This window comes from Centropristis striata, chromosome 8, assembly GCF_030273125.1.
Source record: "Centropristis striata isolate RG_2023a ecotype Rhode Island chromosome 8, C.striata_1.0, whole genome shotgun sequence".
NCBI lineage: Eukaryota > Metazoa > Chordata > Actinopteri > Perciformes > Serranidae > Centropristis > Centropristis striata.
In genome coordinates this window covers 29,036,171-29,051,366 of record NC_081524.1, presented here as the reverse complement: position 1 = coordinate 29,051,366, position 15,196 = coordinate 29,036,171, and the positions used below count along the sequence as shown (strand labels likewise).

The following is a 15,196-nucleotide window of genomic DNA, read 5'->3' as shown; positions in this document are numbered from 1 at the left end:
ATCAGTCTGCGAATTGACCATAATTGTTACCATGGAGAATGGTCTACAGGAGAACACTTTGACATTAATAATACCAAACCAATTGCAGATTATAAATGAAGAGGTTATAATTCAGTTTAGCTTCAATGAGCACTTAGAAAGTAGACATTACATTCATATTACATCATGTTTATTATGAAACAAAGCAGCTGACAGTATTCTGTGATGAATCTACCACAAACTGTGACCATAATCCATGAAATAACAGGAAATACAATATATATTTAGGATCGAGGCCACAGCAATGCCAACAAATCAAAAATATAAACAGCAAATGAAATCCCATAAATGTTTTAAGCTTTTGGAGGCACTGAAATAAACAACTACTTTCTACTTTAAGTTATAATTATTGATCCATGATGTTATTCCCAGTATTTGTCTTACATAACAGACAGAGCCCCAAACAGCTTCCAATAACCTTAAATACAGAGGCAGGCATCTATATTTTACCTCCATGTGTAATGCTTCCTTGCAGAGTGTAGAACAGTAATATTTGCTTACATAATCTAAGACAGATGTCCCCTACATGTGCAGTGAACAGCACTGTCCTCTTTCCACTAACGCACTGTCCCTGTTCATTAACATCTCGCAGGTGTTCGCAAGTGCTACCCTTTTTATAACCTTGTGATTCTGTTTTTCTTACTTTCTGAACATCTTATTTTAGGTTCTTCAGTTCATCAGTTTTCCATCAGCTTACCTACAATGCTGTTGTTCATTTTATATATAGTTCCATTATTGGTGTCCTCTTCAACTCCCTGAAGACTTTCCATCTTTCAGAGGCTGCAGCAGGCTGTCATATGAAACTAGAAGATCTAATTAATCCATTGGTACCAAACATGTTATATCTTGTCAAGAAGGATGTGAATTTTTTTTCTTATGCAGTGCAAATGTGTTATATTTCACCTACTGCATTTGCATATTTCTGCATACCAAGGGTCCCCTAAATTGGGTATGACTGGAAAGCTAAGACTCTTGTGGATTCAATGAGCCAAATATTATTCATGCATGTTGATATCAATCCCTATAGTAGCATTTCATTGTAGTGAAAGCATTTTTTGAAACTTGACCTCACTATATAAAATTAGCTATTGTGAACTCTAGGATAATCATAGCCTTTAAAATCACAAACTACAGACCTAGGACATAGAGGGAAGTGTGGCTTTTCTATGTATAATGACAACAGTGGGTTCCAAGGGGGTAGAGGATTGCTCACAGTCCAATCAGTGAAAAATGCAATTCTTTCAGAGATCTCAAAAATGTCATTGATTTTGATACCAAATTGCTGCATGGATTTTTCTTTGGTGTTTCTCAGGTGTTAGGTGTCTTAATGTGATTTTTACTTATTCTCAAATTGTTAAATATAGTTTTATGAGTGATGCTATGTGCATGTCGGGTGAAGTCCTTCCCAATTAAGATTAAGATTCACCTATTTGTTCCACAATGGGGAAATTCAACCTCTGCACTTAACCCATCCTTTTTCACTTACCAGTGAACACACCAGTTAGGAGCAGTGGGCAGCTTGTGGGCACTTCCGTACTTGACCTGTCAGTCCTGGCACTCGGAGTGGCAACCCTCGGATTACAAGCCCGATCTCTAAACTCTAACGTTTGATAAAACTATGTATTATGCAGATGGAAGGCCACCAATTAAACACCTGAACCTGTGTGCAATGGTAATGGTCTATTCCAGTTACATTAATTTGAGTGGAATTACATGGATCCAATATTTAATATGAATCGTTACAGTTTTTTACATCTTGGATAAATATAAAAAAATTCTCAGTGTATTCTTCATAATTATTTACCTCTATGAACTCCAATTCTAATCTGTAGAAGCCTGAAGAGAGAATGCAGTGCATACTCAGTCCTGACTGTACAATCCCACACCACCCCTTCCACTGTCAGAGACAAGAGGAAGGAAGTGGTAGAGCTCAAGGATGAGTAGGCCTTCTGTGACTCACACGCTGCCACTGACCCGTGCGGCAACCTGATAAGCTCACATTATGTCTCAACTGGCCCTGTGGCAAAATACCACGCCAGCATGCCAGCCCAATAGGAAGCTGGCGCATGACGCTCGGTGACAGTCACAGACCTTTTTTACCGCGAGAAGGAATGAATGCAGTCCATACATGGGCATAGATGGAGTGCATATGATAATGTGCAATCCGGCTGAATATGCAAATACAGAGTCAATCTGGGTCAACAAAGTAAATCTTTATACTTTCACGCTTGTCAGTGCATTTTTATGAATATTTCATCAAAGGGAAGGATGCTTTTGGGTGAGAAACATCAGCTTTGTTACCAATGGAGAAAAAAAATTAAGAAAATGAAAAAACGCCGCATGAAAGAATTCAGGCAGATTCACAGCCAAAGCAGTTTTTTAAAATTATTTTATAACACAAATATAGTGATGAACGATCCTGAAATCATGCATAAGCCCTGTCTTCATTCCTTACAGAAACTTGATTGCGTAATGTATGTAAGAGCAAACATAATTTTCAGCAGCACAGTGAGTTCTACCAACCTGTGTACTGAGCTCAGCTGACCTGGAAACTTTGCACAGTTGAACAAATATAACAAAGGTATTATCTGCCAACAGAGCATTGACCTTAACTGATCAGAGTTGACCTTAACACCAACACCACCCCCTTTACTGCACACAGTAATCTGAATAGCGGAATAAGGAACGTATGACTTTATGTCAAAACTGTAGAAAAGTCACTCAGATCAGCCTGAGACAGCATTTACTTGTTTTGGCTTTGGTTGCTTCTGGATTGTACTGGAGACACACAGCTGGAGAGTACAAGTGCCTTTCATGTTCTGGGTTGGTTGTTCATAGAGAAATGACTTTGCCTTCATAGGGCTTTCTGATCACAGCTTTAGGCTGCCCCACCTGCCGGCAAAATACAAAGCAGAGACAAAGGGTAAGTGACCTTTGTGTGCAGGATCTGGTTGCTGAAAATTCAACATAAATCTGAATTTGAAATCTGAAATGTGCTTTACACATAAGCAACCTCTCTGTGTCCTATATGTTTAATTTATGATGTTCTTGAAGTTAGTCTGTCACCTCTTAATTATCATAATGATCCTGGGAAATATAGACTGACATTTAACTTAGGGGAAAAATATTGCTGTTTCATATGAAGAACATAGACACAGTCCCTAGCATGCAGTTAGCTTAGCTTAGCTTAGTTTAGCTGAAAGACTGGATTTCAGGGAAACAGCTAGCCTGGCTCAGTCTGAAGCTAAAAAAAAAAAAAAAGAGAAAAAGAATGGTTACTACTTTCTAAACCACACCAATTATGTTATATCTCCTTTGTACAATTTGAATGAGTGCAAAAATGACCGTTTTACGGCATGTTATGTGCTAGACTATTTCCTGCCTGTGTGTACATCTGCAATAACTGTTTTTTTAAGGACACTAGGGGGCAGCAGAAACAAGTTGCAATCACAACACTGACTTACTTTATAGATAAGTTAACAACTTATTTGTCATCCATTTGATCTAAACAAAGGAGTTGAAAAGCAGCACCTACTCCTGATGAAAGTGTGTGGCTTCTAAGTAGTTGAATGCTCCATTATGTTAACCAGCTATTTAACCAGTAACTGTGCTGGGCAGATGGATGTGTAAATGTGTGGGTTTTAAGGATTATTTCACTCAAAACAACTGCCTGCTGTGGCTCAAAATCTATGAGAGCAGTGTGACTGTACCAAAACAGTAGAGCTGTGGCTGGAAAACCAAAACAATGAGCTGAGAGATGCTAAAATGCCCTGCAGAGCTGAGGACAAATGTTAGGTGAGAATTCTTTATAGGCTCATGACTGAGAGCGACTAAATTATTACATAACCATAACGGACCATAATAAAATACCTATAAGGTAAAAAAAAATACTGATTATTGCAGCTTTAATGAAAAATGATATGAATAAATATTGCACATGCTATTGATAATATATGTTGTTTCATTGTCTGTTCTTGTTTCGTATTTTAAATCACAGTCAATTTTAGCAGTCAAATAAAATGGCTGAAAGCAAATGTGATACACCAACTATTACATTTTTACTGTTATTTACTAATGAAACTTGAGGGTTTAGACTGACCTTATCCCTTTGATTGATTCTTTTGTAAACATATTCAGTGAAGGGTTTCCTGTGGATGAATCTGCCATGCCCTGGTGACACATTTAACCGCCCATCCTCATAGACCACTTTCCCTCTGGAGATGGTGAGGACAGGGACACCGTGGCACTCCATGCCCTCAAAGATGTTGTAGTCCACAGCTTGGTGGTGGGTCTTGGCTGAGATCTTCCTGCCAGGACACAAAAACATTATATTGAAAATTACTTTAGAACTAAATGTCTTTATCATATGCTACACTTATGATAAGTGAGGTAATCACAGCATGCTTTTTGAATACCAAGCTGAGAAAAGAAACCTATTGGGAAATATTATTGCATTCTGTTCTAATCTGAAACTGATTGAATCAGGCCAAGATGTACTCACACACAGCATCGAGTTACTGCAGCTCACTTACTCTGCAGCAATAAGCAATATAATGCATCATGTACAACTTTTGCTTGTGTGATGCTCGCTCTCTGGGGGAGGGTGTTGAAAAGAAATGAGTTTCGGGGAAGACATTCAAGACAGCCAAACATATGTGAATGTGTGTGTCTGTGTCACTCCATTGCACTTATATGTATTGTTCTTTAAAAGGAAAAACCCTAAATGCCCACTAAATGCATCACCATGGCCTAACTGTTCCACCCAGCTGCGTCAGTCAATGGTTGCTTTGAGGCTACTAAATGCCTAAAATGTGATATCAGTTTGTATCGAATGTAATTTTGTTTTGGAAAATTTAAATATTTGTATGACAATGAAACACATTTATTGTCATACCACTGTGCGTTTTTAATTATTAAAATGAATTAAATGATTTATCAGAAAGCACTCAGATTTATGTTAAACCCATTATTTAATATTCTTGCTTGTATTGCACCTCTCTCTCCCTAACTCTGACATGCAGTTACTAGAAGTAATAGTAACTTAATGCACCTTCTTAAGGGCTTTCTGAAAGATATAGAAAATCTCTTTCACTACACCTCATATTAAAATCATCAAATTCTCTGCACAGAACAGACTGATGTCAAACAAATCATATCTGAGTCAAAAGACTCAAATCAGCAGGGAACACTGAAATGAGTCTGACTCAGCCGGTTCAATGAAACACACTGAATCTCTTTTTTTAGTTCCCCCCCATTCACACATGCACATTTCCTGTTGATTTGTAAAGCCAGACACCATGCCTCATGTGCACCGACAAAAACAAGATGTTTCCTCATTATTCAACGAACCCAATTACGAGACACAGGGCAATTGACTGAACTTCCTAGGCATTTGTGGTTATGCAACTGTTTGTGGCCCCTGGTCCCGGATGTTATGAAGTGACACTTGCGCTGAGGGCAATTAATTACCAAGTTTCACAGATGAATTCACAGCTACAGCAATCAAACATGAGGTGCTGTCATGCTTGAAAGGCATTATAACATCTGCAGATACGCACACATGGTAAAGACAGCACACACACTAACAACTGATGACCGAGGATGACGGGCCTGAGAGGATTTAATAACTGTACACTCCTTCATATTAGGAATAGTGAAGGTCTCATACAAGATTGGTACCAGTGAATTCATTTACAGCAAATTACACCGGCGTATAATGTGTTCTTCTTCAATTCATATCAGCGGTTAGTGGCTTCCCTGAGGGGCTCAGCCCAGATTCTGCAGCCAACAGAGCAATGCAGTGCCATTCTGAGTTATATAAGACTTAGTGTGCTACAGTACACAAGCTACTGGAATGCAAACTGTCCTCTGTGCATGTGCTCCAGAACAGCATACTGTCCTGCACTACACATCTGGGACTTTGTTATCGGTGTGTGTGTGTATATATATATATATATAGCCTTATGATATTCTGAGCCGGTTACAGCTTTAATGTTACATGTTCTCTACTATGAAAATTGGTTTAGCTCCCACGTGAAATATTCATCATCTTTAAGATCCTCAGCATGACCCATCAGCATCATCCCACTGATGCTGTGCTCATCAGTGTGATAAAATCCTTCCGAAAAAATAACCAAACACAGAAAATAATGAATCATTCCAGCACTCTTTATTACCGACTGATGGGCATGATTCATATGTAAAAATTGCGTTATGCTATAATATGCGGCTGGAGATAAGTGATGACATACCCCGACTGCTGGATAGAGCACAATCAGCTTACGTGGCGAGTTAGTGTGAATGTGGAGGTGGCACAAGATGAAAGATCCATCACATCTCCTTTTAGCTGCCTGCATCTGTAGTTTGCATGCTTTACTGCTAAACTTTATGAACTTTATCTTATTCAACCCAATGCTTGACACCCTGGAGACATGCTTTCAAGTCTGCCCAATGTTTCAGCAGCACCCTTTGCAGTCTGCATCTGCAGAAGATGCTCATAGCACTGGAAGACATGTAGAACTGCATTCAGAATGTGCATAGGAGTCAAACCTATTTTGCACACACAGTGTCTGAGAGCTTTCTTTCCCTGCTCAATTTCAAAATATTTCCCCCATACTGGTGCATAGCTGGAGTGAGGTCCTCACCTTGTCATCTTAGGGTCCCATATAACCACATCAGCATCTGAGTTCTTGGCGATACGGCCTTTCTGCGGATAGAAGTTGAAGATTTTTGCTGCGTTGCTGCTGGTGACAGCTACAAATCGATTCTCGTCCATTTTGCCACTGTGCTGAGGGAGAAAACGCACAAAAAAGTGGGTTTTGAGGAAGGGGCCACAGTGGACAGCAACAAAATACAGAATTAGCAGGCAAAAGGTCAGTACTTGACTGCAGCAGCAAGCAACTACTTTTTGCCCAAATATCAGCTAATGTGTGATTTGTGAGCATTGTGGAATGTGGTAAATCTTTCCAGTGGCCTCGGGGCAGGCGGCTGAAACACCTTCTTCACCACAACTGTGAGAAAATGCAACTCCGGCTTTCTGCAGCATTCTGCAGCCCTGACAGTTTCTGCTTCTACTGTAGAAAAACTATTATACTATATACTAATATACAGTAGCGGGCAAGTTAGAAAATCTGGTGATCTAGTCTGATCTCTAAATAGTGTGTTATATGGATGTAGTAATGCATTGAAATACATTTCTAGCCAAAAGGAAGACATGAAAGTAATGTTACATATAGTAAGCTGCTAACACACAATAAAACATGGGGTATTGATCCACTTCAGTCTCTGGTGACTCAAATTAGTATTACAACTGTATTCAACTGTTTTTGCAGATGGAAAAACATTTTACTTTTTAAACTTTTTTAAGATTAAACATTACGCTAGTGAAACCTTTTTTCACCTGTTCTAAGTCATAAACATAGGAGAAAACGTGATTTCATCAGTCTTTAAAAATAGATCACCAGAATATACTTTTCTCACTTGCCAATCAGGGGTTCCGTACTAATAATTGTATTGCAGTTCAAATTAAATACAAAGAGTAGTATATTTAGTGTTAACACATTTAAGAGAATATACATTCTTAGTCAAACATTAAACTTAATGATCATGGTCCTGAAGAGATTAAGCATGTACAATTGTCAGTGTATATACAGGGGCCCCAAGGCATGACAGATCGTCACGACTTGATTTCAGTAAAGGGGCCCATGTAGGAGCCTGGTACTTTGAAGTGACACTGTGCCTAAATGGTGCGTATTCACCCAATAATTTGGCCTTCGTACACGATGAGTAATAAGCTTTGACTATGCATCACAGTTAGAAGAATTGAGCTGATGTAAGATACATGTCTAAAGGGACTTTCAATTTCATTCGTGGTTGTGTTTCTATTTTCCCAATTTCATGCACCTTTTTATTTAGCCCACTGCCACATCACTGCAAACTGTGTGACTACATGGATCTTGACAGGAAGCTGCATAGTCGCTGTGATCCTGGTTGACATTACTGGCTCAGTTTAACAACACAGTGAAGATACTGGCATCAGACATAAGAAATCCATTGGTACCATGTGAGGGAGTTAAATAACACAAAACTTGGGCCACATTTCAGTGAAGGAAAAACTGCCTTTGACCTCAACACCACCTTTTTTTTGCCTGCCGTATGAATGTGTTATTTTTGGCTAATGTATTTGAATATTTCTGCATACTGGGGTCCCTAAACAATTTCAATGTTTACTTTCAATTGCATAAACTGAATATAACTGAAAGCAATACCTTTTGTGGATTCAATGAGCTCAGTGTTAATGATGCATGACAATGTTAGTAGCCATTTTATTGTAGTGAGAGCATTTATTAAAACTTACCTCACTGTATAAAATAACCTGCTGTGACCTCTAGGATAATCACAGCGAAATGAAACTTTATAAACACAGACCTAGAGCATTCAGTGCTGAACAAATCCAGGTAAAGTACATTCATATTATTGGGACGTACCACTCCTTTCTCCCAGATGACAGACATCCTGTCCTCCACTCCGTTCACTCCGTTTGGGATCTTGGTGAAGTCGTCTTTGCCGAGGGCCTTCTGGCACACAGAGAAGGTGCAGTTGTCCGTCCCAGTTACACTGAGATCATCACTAGCACATTCAATAGACAAATACATTTATGGATGAATGACAGAATAGAAGCTGGAATAAATTATAAAATACAAAACAAATATTAAAAGCCATAATTGTTTAATTATGGCTTTACACTGCTATAGTTTCCTCTGTCACTCTTATATAGTTTTACAAAAACCCAGTGCTGCAAACAATGCATGTTAAATTACAAAGCACACTAATTTGGTTGCTAAACTTTCAGTTCCACCTACTTGGCCAGTAGGTCCATGAGGTACCCAGGGGTGCTGGGGTCAGGTCTGAGGGGAGGACCCATGACGAAGCTGGCAGCATGAGCCCATTCTTTGTGCCAGTAGTGAGTACCATCAGTGCCCAATCCTGCTGCAATAGGCTCCCCATACACCACATGCCCTGCAGATAGATTCCTCTTTATCATAACATTACTGGTTTCAAGGCTTTTCCACCGTGATAACAAGAAAAATCATGTGAAGAGACTGAATAACTAAAAAAGACATGGAGAAGACATTGCATGCCAGGACTTAATATGGCTCTGGCCCTCTAGAAGGCGATACAGGGCCATCATCTCGCAACCATGCCCTATTTCAACAGTAGGTGGCAGCAGGCCCACACTCACCCTCTCTGCGTGCATTAGCAACCACCTTGGCAGCAGATTTGCTCATGACATGGACCACATAGAGCGGGCAGTTGACAGCACTGGCTATGGTGATGGCTCGCTGGGTGGCCTCGGCCTCCACCTCCTCCGGCCGACACAGCTCATGGCCCTCTGGCCCCGTGATGCCCATAGACAGCATCTTCTTAGCCCCCTGCAGAGTCCCAGTGGGGACGCAGACAAAAAGACAGCATAAAGGTTAAAGGAGATGGAAGGATATAACAGCACAGTATCTGTCCTGGCAGAGAGGGAACACACTACAACTAACACAGAAAACTAAACTAATAATGGAAACAGCATGTGAAAACTCAATCCAACAAGTCAAAGCAGTGCTTTAAAACATGTTAACCCTTGTGTTTCTTTTTAATTCCTTATGGTTCTGGGTCCCACAGACCCCAACGCTGCATGTTTGTTTGTACATATTAAAGGATTATTTCATATATTATATGATAATGTACACACATGGACAAAAATGCATTAAGTTTGTCTGACCAAAAATTCACAGACAAATAAATATTGAGTACAAGTATGTTATCCTTTCTAATGGCATAACTAATGTTTTGGGTCAGACCCAAGACTTAGGTAGAATCCAACTCATTACTAGAGCAATTATGAACTGTTGTAAAAAACACAATAATAATAATTTTTTTTAAATGTATTTGAGATGTGGGAGGAGCAGGGCTGAAATATCAAAATCCTTTGTGTTTAACCATGTTTTACAGCTGAGGTGTCTGAGAACCCAAACAAAATAATTTAATAAAATTATTTTCTATAGCTGTTATATTTCATCAGTTAAAAATCACATTGATTAGCCTTTCTCATGAAGTTAGGAACAGGCATTGGGTATCAAAGTGTGTTTTTGAGTTGTCAAAGATGACACAAAGGACACTAAACAGAACATTTGTGTTAACAATAAGAATTAATGCTTACTACGCCTTTAACACACCTCCCAGTGGCAGTATTAATCATGTGTTCCAACACAAGAGAGCCATGTTTCACTTTTTTGACATTTGCTGCTTCCTAGTGGTGAAATGTTGTCATGACATTTGAAAAACCAAATGAATTGTAAAATAGAACTGAAAAAATAGTTCATTTTGATTATTCAGAACAAAAAAAGGAGGCCTTGAGTCAGAACATCTAAATGGAACAGTACATCTAATTTCAATGGTGCTTTAGTCATTTAATCTGTCCTGTGCACTTCCATCACGGTCTGGTTCAGAACAGCCCACAAAACAGGACAGGGACAGACTGCAGCGTACAGTAAGGACAGCTAGAAAAATGACTGGTGCCCCTCTTCCCACCCTGCAGGACTTGTACACATCTAGAGCAGACTCTTGGACAGAGCTACAGAGATTTGTGCACCGAAACCAGCAGTAAGAGTCTTTCCCCAGAGGACACTTCTCTACTGAACACTTAACAGCATGGTGCAACAATGGACACTTGATTGTGAAAATGTCTCCCTCTCCCTTCATGGCAATGAAGGATACAAAAAAATGCTCATAGACTGTCTCCTCACACTACCTCTTGTTTCACAGATGTTCAATATAAAAACAATATAAAAGTGCAACTGAAAATAAACATTCAACTGGTTTAATTAGTCTTAAGTTTTTCAGCCATAACAACCTTAAGTGTAGTTGCAACATACCTTGTGCATGCATACTGACCTCCAGTAATCTATTAATTTATTATTCCTACCCTTCGTTCTTTTCACATTTTTGTGTGTGTTTCACTCTTTTTTTGCTTTGGTAGTCGAAGGTCGTAAACCAAATAGTCAAATTCATTGTATGCGTGAGCACTTGAATTCTTCAGGTTAATGTTTTCCTGCAGTGGAAACTGGGCAGACTGTTGCTTTCCTTAACTAACCTTTACTTTGCTCTCATTGCTGTTACAAACAGTGTCAATGGACCTTGAACCATCTGGAACATGCAGGAAAACCACTGAGTCAACAGATGATCACATGTACGGGTGAAGATCAGATGTCCCTTCATTCAGAATATTCAGATATTCTAAAATGCAATTTCTCTATTACTGTCGCAATATTTATTCTCCATGACACTGGAACTTGCATGATGACACACTAAGCTACTATCAGTGTTAAACATTAACCCATGGTCAGTATTGTTTCTGGACTGTGGTGTGTTTACACATTGACTGACCTGTCCTTTCCTCATTAAAGGATGGCAGTATTCTTCCCTAGCAGCAGGGAAATCAAGACTGATTTTGTTCAGATTTGATAACTGGTCAATTTAGTGGTCACAGTCCATGTAAGGGATAAGAACCACCAATAAGAACCATATTGCTTTAGGTGAGAATGGAAACAAACAGCTCATACTGCAACCCCTTTTTCAAATAATTGGGGGATTGTCTAAAATGTAAATAAAACAGAATGTGATAATGTGCTATTTGTCATATATATAATTAAAATCTGCACAAAGAAATCATATATTATTAAAAAAAATTTTTTTTTTTGTAAATATACACATTTTGGATTCTGAATTTGATGTGTACCATTTGTCTTTTAGATAGTTGAATTATTAACGCAAAAACTAAAAGTGCAAAGTGCTCGTATCTAGAGTATTATAGTTATACTCCTTACTAAAATAATTTGGACAATAAAAAGTCGTAAGAGTGGAAATCACAACCATCATAACAAAAATGATCACAGAAGCTTGTTTATATAAGCAGTTCATTCCCTACAGTCACTTTCCGATAATTTTCTGTTGGTAATAAACAGAATACAGTATCTCATTAGCTCATACTAACCTCTGCAATCAGGTCTCCATTCTCAGCATGCACCTGAGCTATAGCTCCAATCTCCTTACACTGAGAGAAGGCAGCATACAGCTCAGTGTCCTGAAGCATGAACACATCTTTATAGGCCATAAACATCTTAAAGGAATTAATTCCCTTCTCTTCAGTCAGTGTCTGCATCTCTTTTTTCACCTGGAGAAGAAAAAAGTGTGGAGACACACATGAAGAAACAGCTCTGAGTGACCTCTATTGTTATATACAGCGTAAAGGATGGGGAAACATATGAGAATGCGGTTTGTTTGTTTTTTTTTGTTGGAATTATTAACACTGATTTGCTTTTTCACCTTGTCACTCCACCATGTGACAGCGACATGCAGCGAGTAGTCGCAGCAAACTTTGGGGTCAGCTGTCTTTCGCCAACAGTCGTAGGCCTCCAGGAGGGACGTGCCCCTTTGGGGGATGACAAAGTCCAGGATCATTGTGGTCCCTCCTGCTACAGCGGCCTGATGAAACACACACATTACCACACAGATGCAAGTTAAATATTGACTTGAAGTAGCCTTTAGACACATGCACCACCTATGTGAAGCTCATAATGTTGGGTTTTCGGCAGGTGTTGATTGAAGATGCTCTTGTTATTGACCCTGTATTTAGGTGTGGTGATAATATTTTGCTACATATTTATTTTGTGTCCCTGCGTGACATCATGACATATAGCAGTGCTGCTCCTTTTGAGCAAAAACTAAATCTCACAGTAGAGCTAATGTTATTCAACTGAAGTCATGTTATTGCTTATGTCCATGCAGATTTATTCATGTTATTTGTCCTCAGACACAAACACTCTGGCCTCTTTGTTTCCGTAAGCTGCTTCATGTCGTCCTGACAACTCAATTTAAAATGTACAATTGTCATACAACTAATACAATGTGACACACACTGCTAATTGGTGTTTGATTCATGATCACTCACTTGTATGACAGCCTGTTAAACTGTAATGTACAAGGTTTTTTTTTAATTGTTTTTAAATATTTCAACATCTTCCAGATGTTTTGTCTGCACCCTGTCCTTTGCCATATAGTAAAGTCAGGTAAGTTCAAAATAAACTTCTGTTCATGGTCCTTCAAAATAAAACATCATGCAACATCAAATCAAAGATAGCATATTAAATAAGTAAACTACTTTAACACAAAAATCTCATAATAATCAATAATCAATTTAATAAAGTTATAAATTAAACACAAATAGAACAAATTAATCCTGCACTTGTAGTGTATATTTAAATGTCATACAGTTGTAATTTCAATTCTAAAATGAATCAAAGTAACCTTTCAGTTTAAATGATATAAATAAAAAAACCACGATCAACAGAATCTAACATTTGAGCATATGGCCTTAGAGTGGTAGTACCATAAAAATATGTTAGTTTTATCACACTTGACAGCATGTAGCCTATCCTATCTTGAAAATGGAAATTGCATTTGTCAGGGCATTAATCCAATCACCTGTTGATTTTTATAAATCAAGACTCAATTATCTAAACTATTTTAGACTGAATGTTAAATTTAATCCTGAATTTAAAAATTGAAAGTCTCATCAAACTGTTTGTATATGATTTGGAGAATCATTTACAATTACTACCAGTGACAGTGAATTGGATATTATGCTAAATTTCTCAGCTACTCAAGTCAAAAGTCTGGTTATTGTAGCATGCAGTGGTAGAGTCAGGCACTGCACTTCAGTACAATATTGAGGCACTTTTTCTAAGTACTAAGTAATAATTCTTCTATTCAGTGCATGGTAAAATAGGCTTTTGCATTCAACTCCATCTATTTAATAACATTAGTTGCAGTTGAAGATTCACTGATAATACAAAATACAATCAACAAACAAATTATTATGCAAGAAAAAATGCACCACATTTACCAGGTGCAACACTAAAGAGATGTGCATGATAATACTTATAAATTATTATTTATATATATATATATATATATATATATATATATATTATATTATATTATATTATTATAAACATATTATATATTATTCAGATACCCTTGTACCAATACCTCTTAATCAAGTGACATTTTTGAAATCATGATTTTTTTCTTGCAAGTATTAAACTGGATTATTATTCTGATAAAATAGAGTACTTCTGCTGCCGCTACTACTTTATTCACAGTGGTCAACTATTGCTTACTGTAAACTGTTTCGGCTTTGAGACGTAAAAGAAAAACAATATAGCCTACATTAATAAATGCATAGAAATGCAAGGAAAAAAGGAAGTGAACGTCACAGCACCTTAATGTGAAGGGAAGAACCTTTCACTTCCGTTACTATTCTGTTTGTCTCTGTCTACCTTGACGCACATAAATGTTTGCATCCTTTTCTCTCTGGTGGAAATCAAACATGTTCACCTTGGTTCCGATGTGGAAGTCGTCCACAGCCTTGGTGCCCATGAACGCTAGCTCCATGTGTGTGTGCGTGTCGATGCCGCCGGGGATCACCAGTTTGTCGGTGGCGTCGATCACTCGCACCCCGCCTGGGACCTGAAGATTCAGCCCAACTTCAACTATTTTTCCATTCTCAATGTAGACGTCGCTGATCACGGAGCAGTCTTCATTCACCACTTTACCTCCTTTTATCAAGATCCCGCTGGGCTCTGCCATGCTGCTGCTGTGCGCAACTGAGGCGATGTTCAAATTCAGTTCAAGCTGAGAAGTCAGAGTTTGTGCAGACTGAGAGACAGCAGAGCAGATCTGTGTGTAGTAAGTGGAGGTCAAAAGCTTAAACGCCTGTGTAGGTCAGCTCCAAAGTTCATGTGAGATAGGGATGTCCACTGCATTGGACAATATTCAACTCCTGCAGTGTAAAGGGTCCTCAGACAGCCCTGTTTCACGTCTTACAATGGGAAGGTATACAAATACAGCGACCCGCCCTCTTCTTCATAATGAATCACAGCTGTACGGAAGAGGATTGAGAAAAAAATAATCAGAGGAGGATATTTTTTTCCCCATTTTGTAGTTCGAGCAAAAAGTTAAAATAACGAGAATTAAGTAAACTTTTGGTGTTCGGTAAAGTTGGAAAGATATTCACAGATTGGTTGTTCCCGTGTCAATAAGTCATCAG

At 38.5% G+C, this 15,196-nt stretch overlaps 1 protein-coding gene across 1 annotated transcript; it reads right to left on the bottom strand.

Annotated features, from left to right (window-relative positions):
* Positions 1–2,441: 2,441 nt before the first annotated feature.
* dpys (dihydropyrimidinase) lies at positions 2,442–14,928 on the bottom strand. The gene is made up of 9 exons (XM_059339333.1): positions 14,485–14,928; positions 12,412–12,570; positions 12,080–12,259; positions 9,281–9,470; positions 8,901–9,057; positions 8,526–8,667; positions 6,684–6,826; positions 4,139–4,346; positions 2,442–2,931 (listed from the first exon to the last, which is right to left on the bottom strand). Exons 1-9 carry the CDS (start codon positions 14,734–14,736, stop codon positions 2,872–2,874), a joined length of 1,491 nt encoding a protein of 496 aa, XP_059195316.1. The 5' UTR covers positions 14,737–14,928; the 3' UTR covers positions 2,442–2,871.
* Between the last annotated feature and the right edge of the window lie 268 nt (positions 14,929–15,196).